Source organism: Dermacentor variabilis, chromosome 9, assembly GCF_050947875.1.
Source record: "Dermacentor variabilis isolate Ectoservices chromosome 9, ASM5094787v1, whole genome shotgun sequence".
NCBI lineage: Eukaryota > Metazoa > Arthropoda > Arachnida > Ixodida > Ixodidae > Dermacentor > Dermacentor variabilis.
The window spans coordinates 140,137,027-140,157,514 of NC_134576.1; the positions used below are offsets into that span (position 1 = coordinate 140,137,027).

Sequence of the window (20,488 nt, forward strand, 5' to 3'; positions counted from 1 at the left end):
ACCTTTCCGCACCGAACCGGCGCAGTGAGGATTCTTTAATGCTAACATCTCAACCGATTGCAAGCGTGATTTGAGTGTAATTGAAGTTTATTTTAGCAGAGTGGAGTTACTTTGACCACTTTGCGTTTTAGACTATAAGCAGCTTCTATACGCATTAATGGATACTGCACTAAAGGGTTTATCTATCAGGCCTGTGATGCTGATCCAAATGGCATGGAACCATGTCAAGGAGCAGCCAAAAGGAAACTTCTTCGACATCGCACCTCTCTTACGCCAACACGAAAAGAAGCTCCGACAAGAAATCGTTCTTCCAACCATCAGGTAAGATTATCGGTGTATTGGGGGGACGTTACTGCTATACTTGAGTAGTAGCCTGGTTGCATGCTTATAGTACTCTGAATGTTTGTAACTCCTCTAATAATTAAGTCTTGCATTTATGCCGGTAAATTGAATAGCTATATAATAAAACCGCTCATTGAGAGGTAAACAGAAACACGTATAAAAACCTTGAATAATTAGTCCCTTCCTTTTCCGGTTAAGAAAACACAGGATATTTGTATGCTTTTGCAGAATTAGTCTAATTTCTAGCGAAGCTATTTAGCTCGAGCAGTTGCATTATGAATGTCATTTTAACCCGATAGCGTTAAGGCACCCGTGTCGCAGAAAATCCGGCGTCGGCGTTGGACGTCGCTTCAGCAAAAACAATTTCGAACCAAATTCAAAACCATGCATGCCCAACCACTCCTGTACCACCAAAGTTGCTCATACCTTGTCTTTCATTCTTTACAAAGTTATTCCTCGGAATTTTGACAACGGCAGCCCACAAACAAATGCAATGAAAAAGAAAAACACCGACAGCGCATGCCCTTTATGTTAGTTCTTCTCAGACTGAAATATTAGAAGTGCGAAACAATAACAGGATATCGACCCGCGCAAGAGGCCGCATTTCTACCAGAAAGCTCGCCTTCATGCATGGTGTTCGCGAGCCAGCGTTTCCCGGTAAACGTTACGGTTGCATAAAGTGCAGTTGCTGGGAAGCATGAAAAGCAGTAAGGGGTCTTTCAACGCTATCGCGTTCCACTCTTAAAGGCGAAGCTTAAGCGTCCTCCAAATTTCACTTTTAGCTAAGCCAAACATTCTATGACATTGTCTGCATGTGACTAATTTTGTACCCCAGTTCCTGCAAGTATAACTTAATTGTTACATTTCGTTGTCTTAGAGCACCGGGAAAACATTTGTATCACGCTTGTATACACGCGTACAAATTGAACATTGCACTCACATCAGACACTGCGTGCCCCCCAATTTTCACCAAATATGGAGTGACTCTTATGCGCTTCCTATAAAGGCTTAAAATGTGGAAAAAGCGAGTATTCAGCCATTATTTCCAGAGCTTATAATTAAGAAAACTGTGTTTGAAGTCTGTGTCACGTACAGTACTCCCAAGGCACTGAGAAACATTGCGGACAGCAGCCGCGTAACACTTTAGAATACTTGCCCAAGGGGTCTTTCGTAAGCAATGGCCATTATTAATGAATCTCTTGAAACTCAATATAAACTCAGTAGAAACAGACAGGCAGCAATTGTAATTTTCATCTGGCCCTTAATTCGGTGCACCTCATCCACACCATTTTGTGGGTGCATTTTCTCTCGCATAAAGCGAATAAAAATGCGAAAATGAATGGACTAATTGGAAGTTTTCTCCGCACATCACCCCTAACGATGCCCCTCGTGCCCTCGAAATATGAACTCGGTGAAAAATCATGCAGGGCACCGGGAAAGCACGCATACTTATAACGTGTTCGAGCACTTCTAGCGTGTTCGCTGCAAACAAACAAACAAACAAACAAACAAACAAACAAACAAACAAACAAACAAACAAACAAACAAACAAACAAACAAACAAACAAACAAACAAACAAACAAACAAACAAACAAACAAAAATAAAGTGTGGCGTGCTCAGTAACACGCGGTGCATCATAATTGACCCCGTCGAGTGAGGCAGTGACGGTGTAGGCGGCAGCTACGTCATTTCTCCCCGGCCGTTGGCTGCCGCTGCAGGAGTGAGCCTCGTATTTTGCTCCCTAGGCTCGAGGCGGATCGTTCTCGCCGCAAGAAGCAGTACGACGCCAGGCGGGCGCAGACGCACTGGGAGAAACTGAAGCGCACCATCCTCGACGCTCAGCGGGGCGGCGCCTTCTCCTACAGTCTGTCCAACCTGGAGCAGATCAGACAGGTCGTGCTGTTCGCAGAGCGTCAGGACGTGGTGGACCAGCGGTCCTCCATCAGCGATGCCCGTTTTGCGTTCCCGGAGGACTACGTGAGGCGGCCCGACGATGAGTCGGACGAGGGATTCAAGACTCCCGCATCGGGATATGCTTCGCCCCAGTCAGTGAAGGTGAGCTCGGCTGCAGTTCGTATAGAAACACAGGAAAGATAAAACAAGTGAGCGCAAAGCTCGTCGGATCACTGGCTCATTCTTTGGAGGAATCAATAAACATAAACAGCACTGCACTGTGTCGGCGCCGTGTCGTGCACTTTTATTCCTATACTGAATCCAGCAAAGAAGCGACGAGTTCAGTACGAAGTGAAAAAACAAAAGGATTACACCTCAACTTTGCTAGAAGCAATTTGGAGCAGTGGGCTAAACGTATCGTTAGTTTGTCGACTCGCTGCCGCCAACGCTTACAGCGGCCGCACCGAGACTTGTGAGGTCAAAGTTTCTCTGCTCAGAGCTGCGGGTAGCATTTCTCGGGCCGAGCAAAATGATGCACAGTAGCCGAATGAGGGAAGCAGCTAAGGCGCGGTGGGTGTGAGGTTACCTGCAGGAGCAGCCCAGAAGCGGATGAATGCTTTAAAAAAATTAGGGTAGAAAATGGTGCCTTCGCAAATGCTTGGAAAGCATAGGCAGTTGCGAATTCCGTTTATGAGTTTCTTGCAGGGTTGGGAGTTGAGGGTTTCCGCGAGTACATGGTTGACTACTGTTTGTACAGTATCCACACGTATTGAAAGTTTCACACTGCCTCACTTGTACGATGGGTTAAAGGAAATATATAACCACGGGAGTCTTTTTTTTTTTGGCCCTATTGCTTCTTGAAAACCCGGCACATGGACGTCTCTGTCACATCGACGTAGCTGCAGGGCCGCGCTGGTGGTAGAAGTAGATTTGTCTTAGCGTTTCAACCCGATTTTTCCAATTATCTTTCCGGCCGTAATGTTATTTCACCAGCCACACGTTTACTCTCATCACAATTTTCTCATCCACATTGTATACTTAAGGCTTTGATTGTTTGGCAGTTTATACAATGCCTGCAGCCCTTTGAATAACAGCGTGACAGAGGGAACTCTTTCAGTTCACTTCAAGGTTCATTTAAGGTTCGCGAGAGTCGCGGTATCGCTGAGAAGCCTTCTCAACTGAAGAAAAGCTGTGGCTGCGTACTACATCGCGGATGCTCCCAAGCACCCTCAAGCTTACTCTGACCTCCTTTTGTGTAATATGTCGTCAACTATCGTCTAGGAAATCAAACTTAGCGTTTAAAAAATCGGAATAAGAAAACGCAACTTTCTTTGGCAGCGCAGGAATTCTGGAAACTTTTATTAGCGCAAGCGTGTTTTCATCATGCCTGGTGTACGGCAACATGCAACAAACGTCAGTGCAAACCCAGTAAACTCTGAGAAAAGTTTGCACCCTTTGGGGCTTATCTCGCCTCCAACAATAATCGACATCTTGCGCGCATGCCTTTCCTATCTTAAACGCCGCGCGCCCTGTAGATGTCCAGGTCACGAACGCCATGCGCTTTACCAGAGTGTCAAAGCATTCTCGACAGGAAAGTTGCGTGCGCAGAGTTTTGCAAACAAGGAAGCGGGGGCAAACACGATAGATGACGACTATTGTTTAGGGACAGGATCCGCCCCGGAGGGCTTGTTTACATTGCATGCCTTCGTTCGGTGCGCGTCGTGTATAGCGGAAAAGAAGTTTGACAGGTGACTTACGTCCCACTTGCATATCTTTTCCTTCCAGTCTTGGACTGACGCTGGCCCTTCGGTTGTCGCTTCGGGGCGACAGAGCGCTCTTCCCTCGTCGTCTCACTATGGCCTCGTCCAACGGTGGAGGAGTCCAGACCACAGGTGGGCTGTCTAATATCACGCAAGGGCGATTAACAGGCGCAGTATAGAGGATGGCTCCCGCTTAATTTCAAAAAACCCTAGTTATTTAACATGTGCCCAAAGCATCGTTAGCGAGAAAGTTTTGCATTCCGCCACAATGGTCGCTGCTTCGATTCCCGGCTGCGATAGGCACGGAAGCTAAGTGTCGAGCAGCGCCCTCGGGTTCAGCAGCAGCGTCGCCGTAACCACTAAGCCACCACGGTATGTGCAAGCACCAATATGATGCGAGTTTTCGAGCTCACGTGCTTCGCCGCAGCATCTGATGAGTCTCAGTGCTCAGTGAAGTAAAGGTCGCCCCCCCCTATTCAGCGGTCTGCACTACCGCGAAATGCGGTTGAGATATCCTCCCCCATATAAATCCTTAACGAAATTCCAAGAAACTGCCTGGCGCCAGTTTCAGGCACAAACGTTCCTTTCTCCAGCTTTTCTCGCCCTGGTTCATCCAGGCCTATATCGACAGGAATGTACGCTCTGCGGCAAGCCTAGAGCCAACTTCCGTCACATACTGTTCGTATGCCCTGAGCTCATGCCACCCTCTGAGTGGCAACTCACGGATGTCGAGGGATGGGAGACCGCGGTGTCTAGCTCCAACCCAGCCGACCAAACACGGCTGGTGGACCGGGCTCTGAGGGTCGCCGAGGGACACAAACTCCCGGACACCCTACGCGCTCCTGAGTCCCCTCACAAGTAATGTTCTAAAAAAGGCTCAAGTAATAACTGTTTACCACCGCCACCACCACCCGTTTTCTGGCGTTGCGTCTCTCGGCGTCGTCGTCGCATGAATGCCGCCAGGGAGAGCGTCCAGCCACACGAGCGGCACGCCGGCCAGCGCTGGTTGGTCTGCGCTCATCGAGCCGCTTCCGGTGGCGGCGGCGAGCTTTGTTAGTCTGCGCTCGTATTGTGTACTTCCTCTCGTCTTTCGTCCGGGTTGCGCTGCCCACCCATAGGAACATGAGCGTGCCACCCTTTAGCGTCGACGCCAGGTGACGAGACGCCAGAAAACGCCGGTAAAAACGCTGAAAGGGGGGGGGGGAGGGCTTAAGGTTAGCAGAGCGCCAATTGGCTGCTGCAGCTTTCTTAAAATGACAATAATATTTAAAAAAAGGTTCAGTCTAAAAATCTTAGGTTACCCATCTCGAAACCTTACAACGTCTGTTTTATGCCAGTAGACTCAGTTGCAGCGGGCATCGTGAGCCGAAAGGACCATAAGAAGAAGCGTTGTAGAATACACATAAACAACTGAACTTACTCGCCATAGCTGAGGGCAAGAATTCAATGAGTCGATCTTAACTCTTAACCAGAGAATTCACATATTAACAAATGCACCGAAACGTTGTCGACCTGTTCGACTTTTCTGCAGCAGCCCTAAGACCAGAGTTGGCGCTATCGGCTTTAAAGAAAAGGTGAAAGCGGTCAAGCGAAAGCGCCTGGTACAGTCACCTACCTGGACCTTCGAATCGGAGTCGAGGAGCCAGTCACCAGCTAGACACCGTGACCCTGAAGAGACGAATGGAGAAGCAGCGCATCGCCACCGCTACTATCATCATGATGATTATGAGCAGGAGCAGGAAGAACAGCCAGAGATACAGGAAGACGAAGAGTCCGTGGAGGGCGCGAGGGCCGCGATGACCCTCGAAGAAATGCATGCGTCGCTGGACAGGTTAACAAAGATAATAAGCGAGATGGCACTGCTGCTCAGCGTGAGCACAGTGCAGAGCGAGATTCGAGGCGAAGACCTTCGTCGGAGGCCGTCGAGTCCGGCGGCGATGAGGAGATCGACCCGGGCGCGAAGCATCAGCCGACATCACGCGCACCCGTCGCGTGGACGGACGGCGAGCGCGAATCCGTCGCCTCCCGACACGCCGGCAGTTCAGAGAGCGAGTCGTCCCGCCCGACGCGTCTCTTCCAGGGACTTCACCTTCTTCCCGGCTTCCGATGACGAAGAGGGTCAAGAGGCCCATCGGAAGAAAGGGAAGCACCCGAAGCCTCAGCGACATCAAGAGTACCGCTCCGAGCCTGAGGCATGCGCTGCGCCCGTCTGCAGAAAAGCCAGTTACCAGGCCGTCGTCAATCGGAACAATACTGCGATGAACTTTGACGCGTCGTCCGATTTCGTCTCCGCTGACAGCGCGCACGACGAGTCTAGTTGTTGCTCGAGTAGCAAAAGCGATTCGGAGCTCTCCACTCCGCAGGATGTGGAGAGCGATGTCGAGGATCTATGCGTCGTCGCCTTCGCGTCCGCGGAAGATCGCTCTCCGGAAGCGTTGTGCCGTTCAATGTCGGTTATTCCTGACGACGAACGACGGCTTCTATCCACGGAGGCGCGGTCTCCGGGACTCTTCTTTCAACAACCGCCGTTCCTCCCCCACGACGAACTACCAGAAGACCACGGAGCCTTCGAGGCAGCTTCGCTCCAGGTGGACGACGCGGGCCGCTTGAGTCCCGGCGAAATCCAGCTGGACTCTGGAGGCACGGAGTCTCCTTCCGAGCTGACATTTCCGGTTTTTCAGACGCAAGATCGAGAACAGGCACGAGGTTTCAGAGGCACTGCCAGGGGTGCATGCTGGTCTGATCCTGGGCGTTCCGGGACCGAGCTGTTCAACATCGAGGACGTCGACGACAATGGAGGCGGCCTAGGTGCTGTACGTTGTCGTGGCGATGACCACTTGCCGCATGGCGGGATACCGCTGGAGCAGGGCGCCAGGGAGGACTACCCTTCTCAACACATCTGGCGCTGGGCCAAGAGCGACAGCGACCACATTGCGGAAGAGAGTGCTATGCGGAGGCTCGAGCTCTACAAGACTACTTACGGTGGAAACATCGATGGCCAGCCGCCTCACATGGTATGGATTGCGGCTTGAAAGCGCGGAACACGTGTGTAAGAACCGTTCCATTCGTCATGTATCTATTGTCATATCAGCAATCACATCGGAGAGGTCCCCAGCGAGTTTTAAGTCGAAGCATCAATCCTTCTTAGGAGTCCTTGTTGGACTAGTTGGTGAAACATATACCCATTAGAAGCGGAGCCCAGATTAAAGGCAATAAAAAATTCTGTGGTTGTAAATGCATGATCTGATTATGAGGCACGCCGTATGGAGGACTGAGGATTAATTTTGACCACCCGGGGATCTTTACGGCGCACCCAATTGGCACGCGGGCGCATTTGCATTTCGTCCTCATCAAAATGCGGCCGCCAAGATCAGGATTTGATCGTGACCTCCTGCTTTGCAGCGTAACACCATAGCCGCTAAGCCACAACAAGGGTCATAGACGAAGTAGATATTTTGGCGCTCGTCCTCTCTACCTCGTCTCTGAGTATAAATTTACGCCATTCTCCACGCGAAGCAGGACATACGTTTAGTACGATTCCGCACGATACTCGATGCAGGATTTGCTCGCATCCCACAAATTACTAACAGGCTGCAACTTTTGGAGTAGCCATATTTCCTATGTGCCTTTCGTTGTACCGGAGGCATCGCTATTACGTGCATCTCCACCTTAACGCGTCATTTCCTATTCCACCAACATGTATACATCTGTAATGGGTTTTATGGACGTGGACAGCTTAGCATTACCTTAACTTGACGCAGTCCGTTTACTGCGCAATATTATGTTGATGGTCGTGCTTATGTTCATGGTGTTCGGGTGTTAAGTGTGCAAAAGCCTATAGTGTGACCAGACAGCGACAGAAATGATGTGTTAGAATCAGGCGCAAATAAAAATTTCAGGTGTAAAATGTTACACAATAAAGGTGAACTTAACTACAGATGCACTTGCCACTGTGGAGGACAATTATTATAACATCTGTGGTGATCCCATATCGCATATGCAGATTTCATCTACAGCGAACTTGTCTTCAGCATCAAACTTAGGCTGCTAAGCACGAGGTCGCGGGATCGAAACCCGGCCACGGCGGCCGCATTTCGATAGGGGGAAATGCGAAAACACCCGTGTACTTAGATTTAGGTGCACGTTAAAGAACCCCTGGTGGTCCAAATTATTCCGGAGTCTCCCGCTACGGCGTGCTTCATGCTAAAATCGTGATTTTGGCTCGTAAAACTCCATAATTTAATTAATCGAATTTTTCAAGCGCGGTGCAAACAAGTGTGAGCGTGCTCAATCAGGTTTGAAAGCGAGGACGATCGCACGATCGTCCGTGTTCGCTGTGACGCCAGTATGAGAATACGGGGTTAAGTTCTTGCTCCTGCTCTCTTCACCCTCTCTCCTGTGCTCGCCGTGCACCTACCGACGGGGCCGGGCTAGAAAGCAGCTCGCCTGCGGCTGGCGTCGTCTCCTCAACGTGGCGGCCAGCGGATGTGCCAACTGGAGATTGTCTGCATCATCACGCCCATCGCGCAGGAGACCAACAGCGCGCCGACCAGCACCGTGCACGTGCAGGCAGCTCATTCATCAAGCCTCCCGGAGCGAAAAGCTCCGTGACGAGAGTAACGTTAGCTCCGGTCGTCGTCGACCTTCGTCCAGGAGTGCGGCTGCGCTAGTGTAACGGAACCCTGACGATCGACCAAAGGTGAGTCTTAGTTGACTCAGCGGCTCTGTGGCCTGTGGCCACCCCACGTAGATCAGGATGGCTTGCGTCTGTGGTGGCTCATGGCACAGCGAATTCAGCAGGCAACACAACTCGCGGAAGGCGAGCACAGGAACTCTTTTAAAAGGCTATCGTTTCTTATGCGGGCCCTGCTCGTCTTGCCTGATGTGTTCGCTGTGCCTCAGTGGTTCCGGATTGATCATGGGAGGATCGCAGACTCTAAGAGTCGCACTGTTGACTGGCACATCAAGGCAGAGTGAGTTTTGACGTGGGAGTTGCGCTAGCATCTCCCTCGCTTTATTCCCCAGATTTATTCCACGACCCAAGGATTTTTTATTAAATAAAACGTTTTGTTTAAAGACATCATTATCCTTGTAAATAATTAGTTCGACCAGACAGGTAATACGGTCATAACGTTTAGCTTCCAAAGATGTTAGTAAGAACATGAAGCCAACAGACAATAATGTATAAGATCATGTTGGAAAATGAATTATCGAAGTAGTAAAGAATAGGGAAACGAATGTGGAACATGCAATTTGCCGCCGGTGGGAGTCGAACTCACGTCTTTCATATTGCGCGTGCAACATGACTAACTAAGGTACGGCGATGGCCCTCCACTTCATTCGTTCTCATGGGCGGATGGCGCTCTTATCCGACGGGCTCCTCAGACACAAACATTACCAAATTATGCCATCATTCATCACGCCGAACACAGAGCAGGTCATCCGACATTCCAGATTTGTGGGAAATATCCGAGCACCGTCCACAAGTACTAGGATTGCCCTAGGGCGCTTTGATGCCCTTGTATGCTCACGCGCCACCACCTTCCCCCATTCTTCCTCGACACGTGAGTAAGTTGGGCCACTCCTCCCTGGGCCGGCGCCCGACGCTATGGGCCCTCCTCGTGGCACACATTCGCCAATTTTAGGGCCCACCACCTGACCTTTCCATGACAGGAGGACATATGTAACCTTCCATAAAGCGAACGCCCTGGATTATATGGTTACTGTGTTTTCCTTCTTTGCCTACCACTTTCTTGGGTGTTTGTGCATGCATACTAGATCTGCCCCTGGGAGTCTTAGTCAGTGCCACTCAGGACCATGATGGTGAATGCGAAGCAAACTCTCAACCACAAGCGTCACATATTACGCGAACTGAGGGGCAGAAACTATAAGGCTTGGAACTGACGGGGAGATGAACTGTCCAATAAGCGCTCACATGCGATCTGAAGGCAACAAGGCTGACAGTGTCGAGACGCTCGCTGTGCAACAAACAAGAAAATCGGAAACTATGGAGGAACTATGCAATGACAACAGACGGTAAAGCCAACGAAAGCGCAAACGATTCTTGTCGCTCACGCGAACGCCACGAGGAATTTACGCTACCATGATTTGCTATAAGCGTCAGAAGTCTCTGGAGTGCTCCATAGGCGTGCAAGAAAGCTAAGAAGCGGCTATGTTGTCTAGAGTTCAGAGTTGCAGTGTACTGTAGCAGGTGCTGACCAATCAACAATGTTTGAGCCATTTAGAGGACGCATGCCGGAAATGAATTGAAATGGAGGTTTCTCGCTTGCTAATATTTTGCCGTCGACAGTGCGTTCTTTTCTGCTGAGTAAGAGCATCTTTCCTTTTTGCAGGATTGCTCCCGCACTCGGATCATGTGCTAGTGTGGCTCAAGATATATGCTTGCTGCATCGAGGAAGGCGGAGGTCGATCCTAAGAACAATATACGGCGCAGTACGGCTTGTCGCTGGAAGCTCGAAGCATGAGAGAATATCGTCGCACTCTCTGTAGAAAGACCAGTTCGCTCACATGGACGACCTGGAGTTCTTTCTTTTTTTTTGAAAAAGGAACAGATAATCCAACTTGAGATTGAGTTTTGTTTTCTTCTTTTTCAAAAGAATGAGTTGTAACGAAACGAAAAGACTTTTCTCTAATGGTGGACGCCTAGCAGCGCAAAAAGACGAAGGACACGACAAGAAGGTGACATACGCGGGCGCTGACACACATCACGGCCAAGAAACAGCGCAACTTTGCACGGACGTGTGTTACTCCTTTATTCGTACGTGTGAAGTGCTGTTTTTCCGCCATGCCACTATACCAACTCTCGCAAATGTCATCTCTAATAAACTGACACATATCAATGCATGTGTGCTTTGCAAAATGATACAAAGTTGGGCGAGCTCGTACGGTAACATATTGGTTTGTAGCGCGAAGTGACACACACACAGACTACAAGACAAGACGAGCGCTAACAAGACGCAAAACACAAATGCCAAATCACACTCGAAATAATTGAGGCATTTTACTTTAAAAGATTAGGAGAGACTTGCGTTAGCCAAGCATCAATATTTCTCTTAGAAAGCGAATTTGAATATCTTCTCAGCACGTGTGCCAATCTCAAGTAGTACATTTTGTTGTTTGGTTTCCCTCCATCTGTACTGTAAGATGGGAAAATAAATTGAAATTGAATTGAAATTATGGCTTCCCTACCTCTTGATATGTTTAACTGATAGTCTTTAGACCTTGTCATGTTCGTATGCTGTGGTATTTTCAATCACACACACACACACACACGCACACACTCACACGCACGCACACATACACGCACACACACACACACACACACACACACACACACACACACACACACACACACACACACACACACACACACACACACACACACACACACACACACACACACACACACACACACACACACACACACACGCACACACACACACACATGATCACGTGGCAGTGACGGTGAAGAAGGCAGCCAAACTGTGATTATAGAAACTGGGGTTTTATTGGGTAAACTTGTGCCCTCAAAAGCAGGCTATACTCAAAGAACAACAGTAGCGGCGAACACACTCGGCGATCGTCGAAAATGTGATCAGCGGGTCAAGCGCGTCGGCTTTTATAGATCAGTCGTCGAATGGGCCAGAGTAATCGCTGGGACCCGCATGCCTTCCTCCACAAAGTTCTACGCCGTTCGCGTCGCGCATACATGCAATCAGATTACACAATTCGGCGACAAGAGACAGCGGATGGAACCATCGATAACATTCCAGAAACTTGCGACACATGCAAGCGCGTCCTGCGCTGCGCGATAACATTCCTTTGGCGATGAAACGTCTCGCCCGATAAAGACAAGTACACGCGTCAATATTATATATATATATATATATATATATATATATATATATAATAAATAAATAAAGATTCAAGACTCAATAAAGATTTATTTGAGAGTAAGCGCTTGTCCTGGTGTTCTTCTCGTCTGCGTATGTGTGTCACTTCGCGCTACAAACCAAGAATATGTGTTGCCTTCTTGTATTATCGCTCATCATTTAGCGTTGCTGAACGTTCACTATGACCCAAAGCCAACTAGCCAACAAACAAGTCCTTACGAGCTCCTCTCACTGCCCACTGCACTGACTGCTGTAAACCGTTACAGTTGGGTCACCAGTAGGCGCACTCTGCGCGATAGAGACAGCCTTTAAAGAGAAATGGGGGACGTAAGCGTGGCAAGATGCCTGCTATGCTACTACAGGTAGGGCTTCATCGTACAGGTTCGGTGAAGTTAGAACAAGGACGCGATGACGAGCATAATGCCGTTGTCCTAGGCACTATCGTCCGAATTGCTACAGAGATGTACTGTCAATGGCATCACCAATAGACTTTGCGGCCCCCTAAATGTCTTGAAGCAAATTATCGATGACTGCGGGCCTTTATAATCGGGGAAGAGAGAGAAAGACTTCACGTGAGTAACGTGAAACATGAAATAAATGTACATGATAGAAAATAACGGGAGAACGACGAAAAAAATAAGGCAATGAGTAATTTGAGCTCAAAAATGACAAAATCACTTAAATGCATGAATGAAAAACAAAGGAAAATCAACACTCTTACAAAAGAAATACGCTAATGTAGTAAATTCGACTGTATTTGTTTAAGACAAAGTTCGAAGCAGTAGCATTGTTCCTCCAGTGTCCGAGAACATCTTTCCAATCAAGGCATGCATCTTTCCAGATGGTCAATGAGCTTCTAAAGCCAGTTAACAAACTAACGAAACTTTCTCACGTGCTTATGTGTGCGAAGTCGTCGCGATTATTACATGTGTGGCGCAGTGGAGTATTGCACTGCTGAGCGTTAAGTGATGCTTGAAAGCAACGTTTGGTTTGCGATGCAAGCACGCACAGTCATCCTTTTCGAGGCCACGTTGCATGCGGGGTACCCATTATCTTGAGCATATCCGTGAAAAATTGTACAAGCCGTAGAACTGCTACACGTCCGGAAGGACTTCGTACTTATTCTTTAGCTAACACTGGAGCCATCACATACATCACGAAAGCCTGCAGAACTTTGAAATGTCTGTATATAAAAGCTTTGAGGTCGTCATACGACGTCAGGTGAAGCGTCCGCCCGCTCACACGAGGTTTATTGCACATTTTTAACCATCCTAGAAAACTTCACCTTTATGTGAAAGAAGCCTCCCAGTTTGAAGGCTTCTTTGTAAACTTATTTACGAATACAACTAATTGTGATACATGGATCAAATGGGTTCTCAAGACGGAGTTCTGCGCTTTCGAGCTTCCTTGCAACTATGTTAATGATCACATTCAAGATTCTACCACAGTTCAAAAGATTAATATAGTCTGCTATTTTTCTCAGTTTAAGCCAGCTCGTGTACGCGCAATTTATGTGTGTATTCTCTAAAAATATTTGCTGCGCACACCGAAGACGGCGAATGATGGTGCGCCATTCTAACTTTCTAGGGTTTCTCGCCGCTTTGTTAATTACGGGCCCCATAATTCTGACAGACACTATTTAACTCACTTGCTCTATACTAGATATATGTGCAGTTTTAGGCATGCATTGTATCCGTTCGCATATGTGCGTGCGAATATATCCTGAAAATTATCCCTGCGCACACCGAAGACCAAAAGGGTATAGTGCGCCCGCTCGTGGTTCTCAGGTTTGTTGCTTTAGAGATTTTACAAAACCACGGTTCAAATGACTCGTTTGCTCTTCTCACCTTGTGGAGAGTTTTAGTCAGCTTGTATATTTCGGTGTGCCGATCGAGCGGATTTTCTAAAAAAAAAAAAAAACGCGTCTGCACACACCGCAGACCGCGTAAGGAGATATTGTGACTGCCAGCGTTTTCGAGGTTTATTGCGACTTTGTAATTACGGACCCTGATTTTACCAGATGTTCTTTAAGTGACTACCTTCTACTCACTCTTTGCAGAACTTGAGATTACATCTATTTGCGTGTACGTTCAGATTTCTTAAAAGTCGCCCCTCTAAATTTAAATTCTGGGGTTTTACGTGCCGAAACCCAAGTTGAGAATATGAGGCACGCCGTAGAGGGGGCCTCCGGATTAATTTTGACCACCTGAGGTTTTTTAACGTGCACCAACTGAATGGCACACGGATGTTTTCTTGCATTTCGCCCGCATCGAAATGTGGCCGCCGCGGCCTGGACTTGATTCCGCGACCTCGGGCTTAGCAGCGAAACACCAAAGCCACTACGCCACCACGACGAGTAGTAGCCCCTGTACGTCAAAGATAGGAGAGAGAGAACGGCCGGGCAAGCTAGATGTAGATCCTAGATGTTAGTTTCCCATGCCCACATTGGGGGATTGGTCAAGAACCGGGTAGTTTAACAATAACAATAATTGAAAAAGGAATGGATGAGTTCGCAATAGCAGATGTAAAAAAAAGAAGTGCTGATTTACCCTTGGGTTATCGACGTTGATAATCGTACGCAAAGAAGGTGCTTTATATATCCACATTCATTTTACAACAGCATAGTCAGCATGGATACTTGCCTAGTTCATGTGGTGGAAATGCAAACATCAGTCATTTACAGCCGCAGCCATGTCTGCTTGCGGTGTTCTACTGACGCTGTTGTATACTTCCCTGAAAATCGTGGCACATGCCCTTTATGGGTCATTGGCCAAAAAGCGGGCGTTTGACACAAGGTACACAGTGTTTCACTACAAGACATATCTTCGTGACGCTTGTCCACGCAAAACAATATGAAGCAACTAACGCAATAGCGTCGATTTTTAGGTAAACATAAATGAGCTGCGACCATGCATTGGGGAAATTAACAGGTAGGAACAACATATAAATCTCTACATGTTCGTACATCAATAAAGACGTCCTTGTTTTCAATTTAATACCTTAGAAATGCCTAGAAGTTTGTCGATATATTGGATAGTGACTTTTACACGTGCACGGGTGGCTTTGGATCTGTAGCGTTGACCACAGCATAGCAGATTGCTGTCGCCAGGCATGCTTCACATGTGATGCATGCATTGCGTGCAATGTACTACAATATGCTGCAATTGATGCCTGCAATAAATAACATGTAGCATGCATTGTGATTAATTTTGACGCTCAGTAGCCCTGCACTGTTCTCGAACTTAGGAGCCGGTAACTGGCCAATATGCCCTTACGCTAACTCACGAGCCCGATGCTTTGATGTCACTACTCTCGCCATGTAATGAGCGAAAAAGAAAGGGGGAAACGAAGGGACTCGATTTTTTGCTTGTTACTGCCACATAGCGTAAACAGACAATGAAGAAAGGGCATCCCGGATAAGGGTGTCCAGTGAGTTCAACTAGTAATGCGTTCGAAAAAGAAGTGTACAGTGAGAATCGAAAGAACGGAAAACATGCAAAAAGAGAAACTGCACTAGACCAATGTTTCAATAACGCATCCTATGTAACCTATATGAATACCCTTGATCAAGAGTTGTTTTCGATACTTCAAAAAGTCAGAAGCTTCAAGGAACTTGTGGTCTGCACCAGCGTGTAAATCAACCCAATGTGTTTTCGGTTATCATTTCAAGAAAGAGTAAGAGCACTCAGTTATAACTATTCGAATTTCGAAAGCCAGAAGCGCCCAGAGTGAAGCGTCCTGGATGTTTTCTTGGACAGGAATCCTGTATTTTCTCATGTGGTTCTACCAGCGCTGCACGGAGTTGCCTGTCATTGTCGGAGACAGTGACTGCCAAACATTGAACGCGTTAGCCTGGCTGACAAAACACTAGACAACATAGAGGAACTAGGAAATTAAGAAATGTACCAGCTTGAGTATAATGCAATTTAAAAGGGTCATAGGCAACCGTAAACTACAGTAAGTGACAGCCGCCTACAAAAGCGAGGTGATTTGTGCATTTGCATGACTTTGAGAATGCACGTACGTTGGTACCGCATACAGTTTTTTAACCCGTGACCACAGCTATAGAGCTCCCTACAAAACTTATTAGAGGGAACAGCGCTGCGACCACTCAACTACCATGGGAACAATGGACAGTGCATAGATTCACCTAATCATAGTGCTTGCGGCTTCTGAAATTCTTGGGGCGTCATATATTATGTTCTATATTTTTCTGAATTTTCAAGTAAGGCATACTTTTCTAAACATGACAAGGCAATAAGTGTCTGCGCATGCGCATATTCATTGCGAATTGTTGCACTTCTAACGCAATATTTTGTCGAAAGTGATCGTCCAACAGAGCCGCAAAGCCGTTGGAAATCAAAAGAACGAAGTTTTGGCAAATCCACGTACCTCCAATCTTTCCCATTATGGCTGAACCGCTATACTTGCAACTATGGTTGACACTAGCACCGGTGTTTCCTTTAGTAATTTTTGTAGGAAACTCCATGACCCGAATAGCACTGCTGTTCAGAAGTGTGTGTGCGTATGGGAGAGAGTTCACGTGTGGCAGCTGACAAAGGGTTCAATGACGATCAATTTCAATAAACGCCGTCGTCAGCGCGCGCTGCCTCGACAGCCGTCGTGCTCCGCGCTTCGTGCGCTTTGAGGTCATCGATTGCAATGGAATCAGGTCGGCGGCCACTTTTCGGTGAGCCGACCCTCTTCGAGCGCTCAATGCGAAATATGTTCCTCTTTATTGCGGTGGGGCACGGAGTCGAAGCCCCGGTATTACATTACTTTATGACCGAAAGGGGAGGGGGGGGGGCAGTGTGCTGTCCACTGACCTCGAAGCCAGCCAGAGCCAGTACATTATGCGAGTAGAGAGAGCTTTATTATAGCGCTGACGATTGAATTGTGTGCCCCGAAATGAACTCGTGTGCGTTGTACCGCATTTTCTCCGCCGTTCCTTAACCTTGTCGCAAAGCTTTTATTTTTCTTTCTTTTTTACTCGTGTACAAGTCCTTGTCTTCACTGCCTGACCTGGTTCTTCCTTCACTTTTGTCTTTGTGGTTTCTCTGCTTCCGTTTACAAGCGTGGAGCAGCAGGATAGAAACACGTAATTAAGCTATACAGGCTATTGCATAGCAAGCGAAACTAAATGAACACAAGAAGTAATGTTTGCATATTAATTATGGTTTTAGTTCATCTTATCCATATTTTTCGTAACGTTTCATGCTCATGTACTTGTCTAGCTAAGACGTGCATCTGATTTTACTTTCTTCAAGTGTTTCTTTGTCTTTCTCCAAACGAAATCTCCGTGTTTGGAAAACCTTCCGCAACCTGGATCAGATGATTGGCTTCGAACGCTGTTACATCAACACAGAAGCCTGATGCGCGAACCATTCGACCAGGGTCTACCCAGTGATCAAGGTAAGTGGGGCAATCGTTAGATGATAGATAGATAGATAGATAGATAGATAGATAGATAGATAGATAGATAGATAGATAGATAGATAGATAGATAGATAGATAGATTGATAGATAGATAGATAGATAGATAGATAGATAGATCCTTGGAAAGTATGTATGTGAAGCATCCTAAACGGCTAGCGCATTAAATACCGAAAGCCAGACAAACTCATTTATTTCGGTTTAAAATGTGGAAACAGAACGCACATTATCCCCGGGTGCTTCCTATAATATATGCACACCTTTAAACCTGCTTCAAGTCCGCATATGGCGAACCTTTTAGATATCCCCTGTGCCAGTCAGGACACCACGCACATGCGGCTGGTTTCACAGATAGTGCTGGCGCCTTACAGTTCGTCGTCGGATTTGCACACACACGCTTGCTTCTGAGACTTGATGAAGGGGTCGCAGCCCAGGTTCTTGGTCAAGCTCATGAACAGATTGGCCGTCGAGACGCACGAGTCCTTGCCGGCCACCACCTTGGTGTCGCAGATGCGCTGCATGCACGCGTCGAAGGCCGCGTCGCATTGCCCCTTATCCGCCAGGCACGTGTCGTAGCAAAGGTCGTGCTCGTTGCAGCACGCCTCGAAGTCCGGGTGCGGCAGCGCCGACGCCGGCAGCCGGAAGGCCTCGGTGCCGCAGCCGTTCGAAGAGCTCTTGTACTGGGCGCGAGGCGAGGGCTTCAGGGACCGTGGGCAGCGGAACTTGCAGTCGAGGCCCCCGGCGACATCACCTTCGCGACCTCGAGCCATCGAGGATGACCCCAAGACGATCACCAGGAGCAGGAGACCGTGTACCGGCGTAGCGTGGAAAGAAGACATGGCAGCGTGGCAGCTTGCTTGTTTGCCCGTTCTTTAGTTTTACGATCACGCTTCTTCTTCGCAGGTCGCTTCTCGAACGCGCGCAATTACGATGACAAAGACGATGATGACAATGATGATGATGGCAACGATCTCTATTACGGCACGTGAATTGCCACTTGGTTACAGTCTTCCTTGTTTCGTTTGCAACGTTTCTCGTTCGTCAATCATCATTATCATCATCAAAACATTTTTTGGTACCTCTTTACAGGGTCTATTGTGGTAGTCCGGCCGGGTCTTCTTGGACACTCTTTACTGGGTTTAGTAGGGGTGGGACCCTTTGTCCAGGGCCTCAGCTACCCTTCGTGGTCGCTGCACGAGACCAATTTGATCCTCGGAGCGGTCGCTGGCCAGCAGTGCCTCCCATTGCTCCGAACTTGGATTTACAATTTTGTGGGCTGCTGTCATAAGTTGGCTGGCATTCTCCATGCTGGGTGACACAACGTGGTCTTTTTGACCGAACCCTGGGCAGTTAGCTGCGTATCTGGTGGGGCTACACTTTCCTGCGTAGGTTTCAGTTGGGGAAGGTTCCTGTCTGGAGCTGTCTCCAATCAATGGCCTCCGCCCTCGCGAGGGATTTATGTGGGGAAACATCGTCAACATTTATTCCTTTAGCCGAATAATATACAACTGCTTCACACTGTCACACTTACCTTTAAATTACGCGACGTCTGCTCACAATGTGTTCATTGGGAGAAAGTATTGTGACTGGCAAGACGCGAAAACGAAGATGTCCGAACATGTATGACAGAGCGAGTTTCAACCAAAGTTACTAGAAAAACGTTTATCCAGGAACGTTGCCTTCACTCAAGCTGTGACTTGCAACAGCATCTTAAGTAGCACCTAAGTGGAAGGCTCATTTTATCAGTGAAAATTTTTGCCTCCGTCTATTTGAGGAGCCAGTGTTTAAGAGCTCTTTGAGAGGCATTATTTTCTCATCTGCAAGTCATTTTAGATAGAAAGAAGAATAGACACTCTTGGCATATAACAAATATACTACAAACTCTTCATTAGCTTTACGAAATTTAGTGAACGTGTAGAGTTCTTATATATACTTACAATGTTTACAAAGGCGACGAGTCTTTTTTTATTATTATTAATTATTTGTTTTTCTTGGTTGCCGCTGTTTGCGATGTTGTTCCTTGTGCTGTACATTTAATTTCTAATCTTTTAAGGAAGCAAAGCATTGTATACCCGCCACGGTAGGCCAGTACCTATGGCGTTGCGCTACAGAACTCGAGGTTGCAGGTTCGATGCCGGCCACGGTAGCCGCGCAACAGCCGCATTTAGATGTAGGCAGAATGCAAAAAACGCCCGTTTACCGTGCATTGGGTGCACGTTAAAGAACACCAGAGGGTCAGAATTAATCCGGAGTCTCCCAATACGGTGTGCCTCATAATCAAATCATGGTTTTGGCCATAACTACCGAAACTCTAATCTAAAGCATTGTATTCTACAATGCTGGGATATCAATCCACAAATTTAAGAAGCCATGGGTCGAGAATAATGAAGGCAGAAAGCTGCTCTGCAAAATGAGAAATAACTTCACTAAAGGATGACACGCCCTCTCTTGAAAGTAGTTACAGTCACTTCTTTTCTCTTTTTTACATTTCGTGGCGACTGCAACATTGCAACTATAGCATCAAGGTTTCACTGAAGCTTATATAATTTCAACACATCATAGATGATTGCGCACATCAGAGAATTTCTTAAGTGGAAGTTGACGAACGTGAATACAAATTAGGGCGTTCACTGCATTTTTCAGCAGTTGAACAGGTTCCAAGAAGCTAACAAAGTTGCCATGGATACTTTCTGTAGCGTCGACAGCTGGCCATGCAGCGCCAGAGGAGTGGGTGGGACAAGTTAGCATTAGTCGAAGTGTATACTGACATGAAGGGAACGAATTGATGACTGGACAGTGCAAATTAATCGATGGGGTCAACTTTGTCAGCTGCCACAGAAGGCCGGTAGGCGAACTAGGCAGTGAAGGGGCCCGAAAGGCAATGAATTGAGGCCAGTGGCCCGAAAGAAGACGCAGAAGTTGGAGGGATGCTTCTCTTTTCTAGGCTCAACAGATTTCGTAGTTCCAGTAGACGCGAGCGAACTTGCGGCACCCAAGCCCTAAGCTTACTGGCGAAACGTGAATTTATTTAGCAACAATCAACCCAAATAAGCACATGAGTGTTTACTGGGCAATTCGCGCTCTCGCGGTACGCATATATATATATACAAACCTTTTGATTGAATAACGCGTTTGCTGACAAGCA

General features: G+C 47.5%; 2 protein-coding genes across 5 annotated transcripts in view; one reads left to right on the forward strand and one right to left on the reverse strand.

Moving 5' to 3' along the window:
• Positions 1 to 10,474, forward strand: part of LOC142557689 (uncharacterized) — a 25,246-nt gene extending 14,772 nt beyond the window's left edge. Inside the window, exons 1-6 of one of the 4 annotated variants that reach the window (XM_075669713.1) lie at positions 196 to 321; positions 2,090 to 2,399; positions 4,023 to 4,129; positions 5,529 to 7,011; positions 8,432 to 8,696; positions 10,351 to 10,474. In XM_075669713.1, the coding sequence (XP_075525828.1) occupies positions 197 to 321; positions 2,090 to 2,399; positions 4,023 to 4,129; positions 5,529 to 7,011; positions 8,432 to 8,608 (2,202 nt within the window). In that variant the 5' untranslated portion in view covers position 196 and the 3' untranslated portion in view covers positions 8,609 to 8,696; positions 10,351 to 10,474. Of the gene's footprint in view, positions 1 to 189; positions 322 to 2,089; positions 2,400 to 4,022; positions 4,130 to 5,528; positions 7,012 to 8,431; positions 8,697 to 10,350 lie in introns of those variants that run through there. The other 3 variants (XM_075669711.1, XM_075669712.1, XM_075669714.1) reach the window with 3 other exon arrangements.
• Positions 10,475 to 17,525: 7,051 nt separating this feature from the next.
• On the reverse strand, positions 17,526 to 18,259 carry LOC142558218 (group XIIA secretory phospholipase A2-like). Its single transcript, XM_075670374.1, has one exon. It carries the CDS (start codon positions 18,180 to 18,182, stop codon positions 17,709 to 17,711), a length of 474 nt encoding a protein of 157 aa, XP_075526489.1. The 5' UTR covers positions 18,183 to 18,259; the 3' UTR covers positions 17,526 to 17,708.
• Positions 18,260 to 20,488: the final 2,229 nt, after the last annotated feature.

Excerpts from the sequence above, each read along its gene's own strand:
- LOC142558218 (XM_075670374.1), bottom strand. The coding sequence starts at position 18,182 with ATGTCTTCTTTCCACGCTACGCCGGTACACGGTCTCCTGCTCCTGGTG.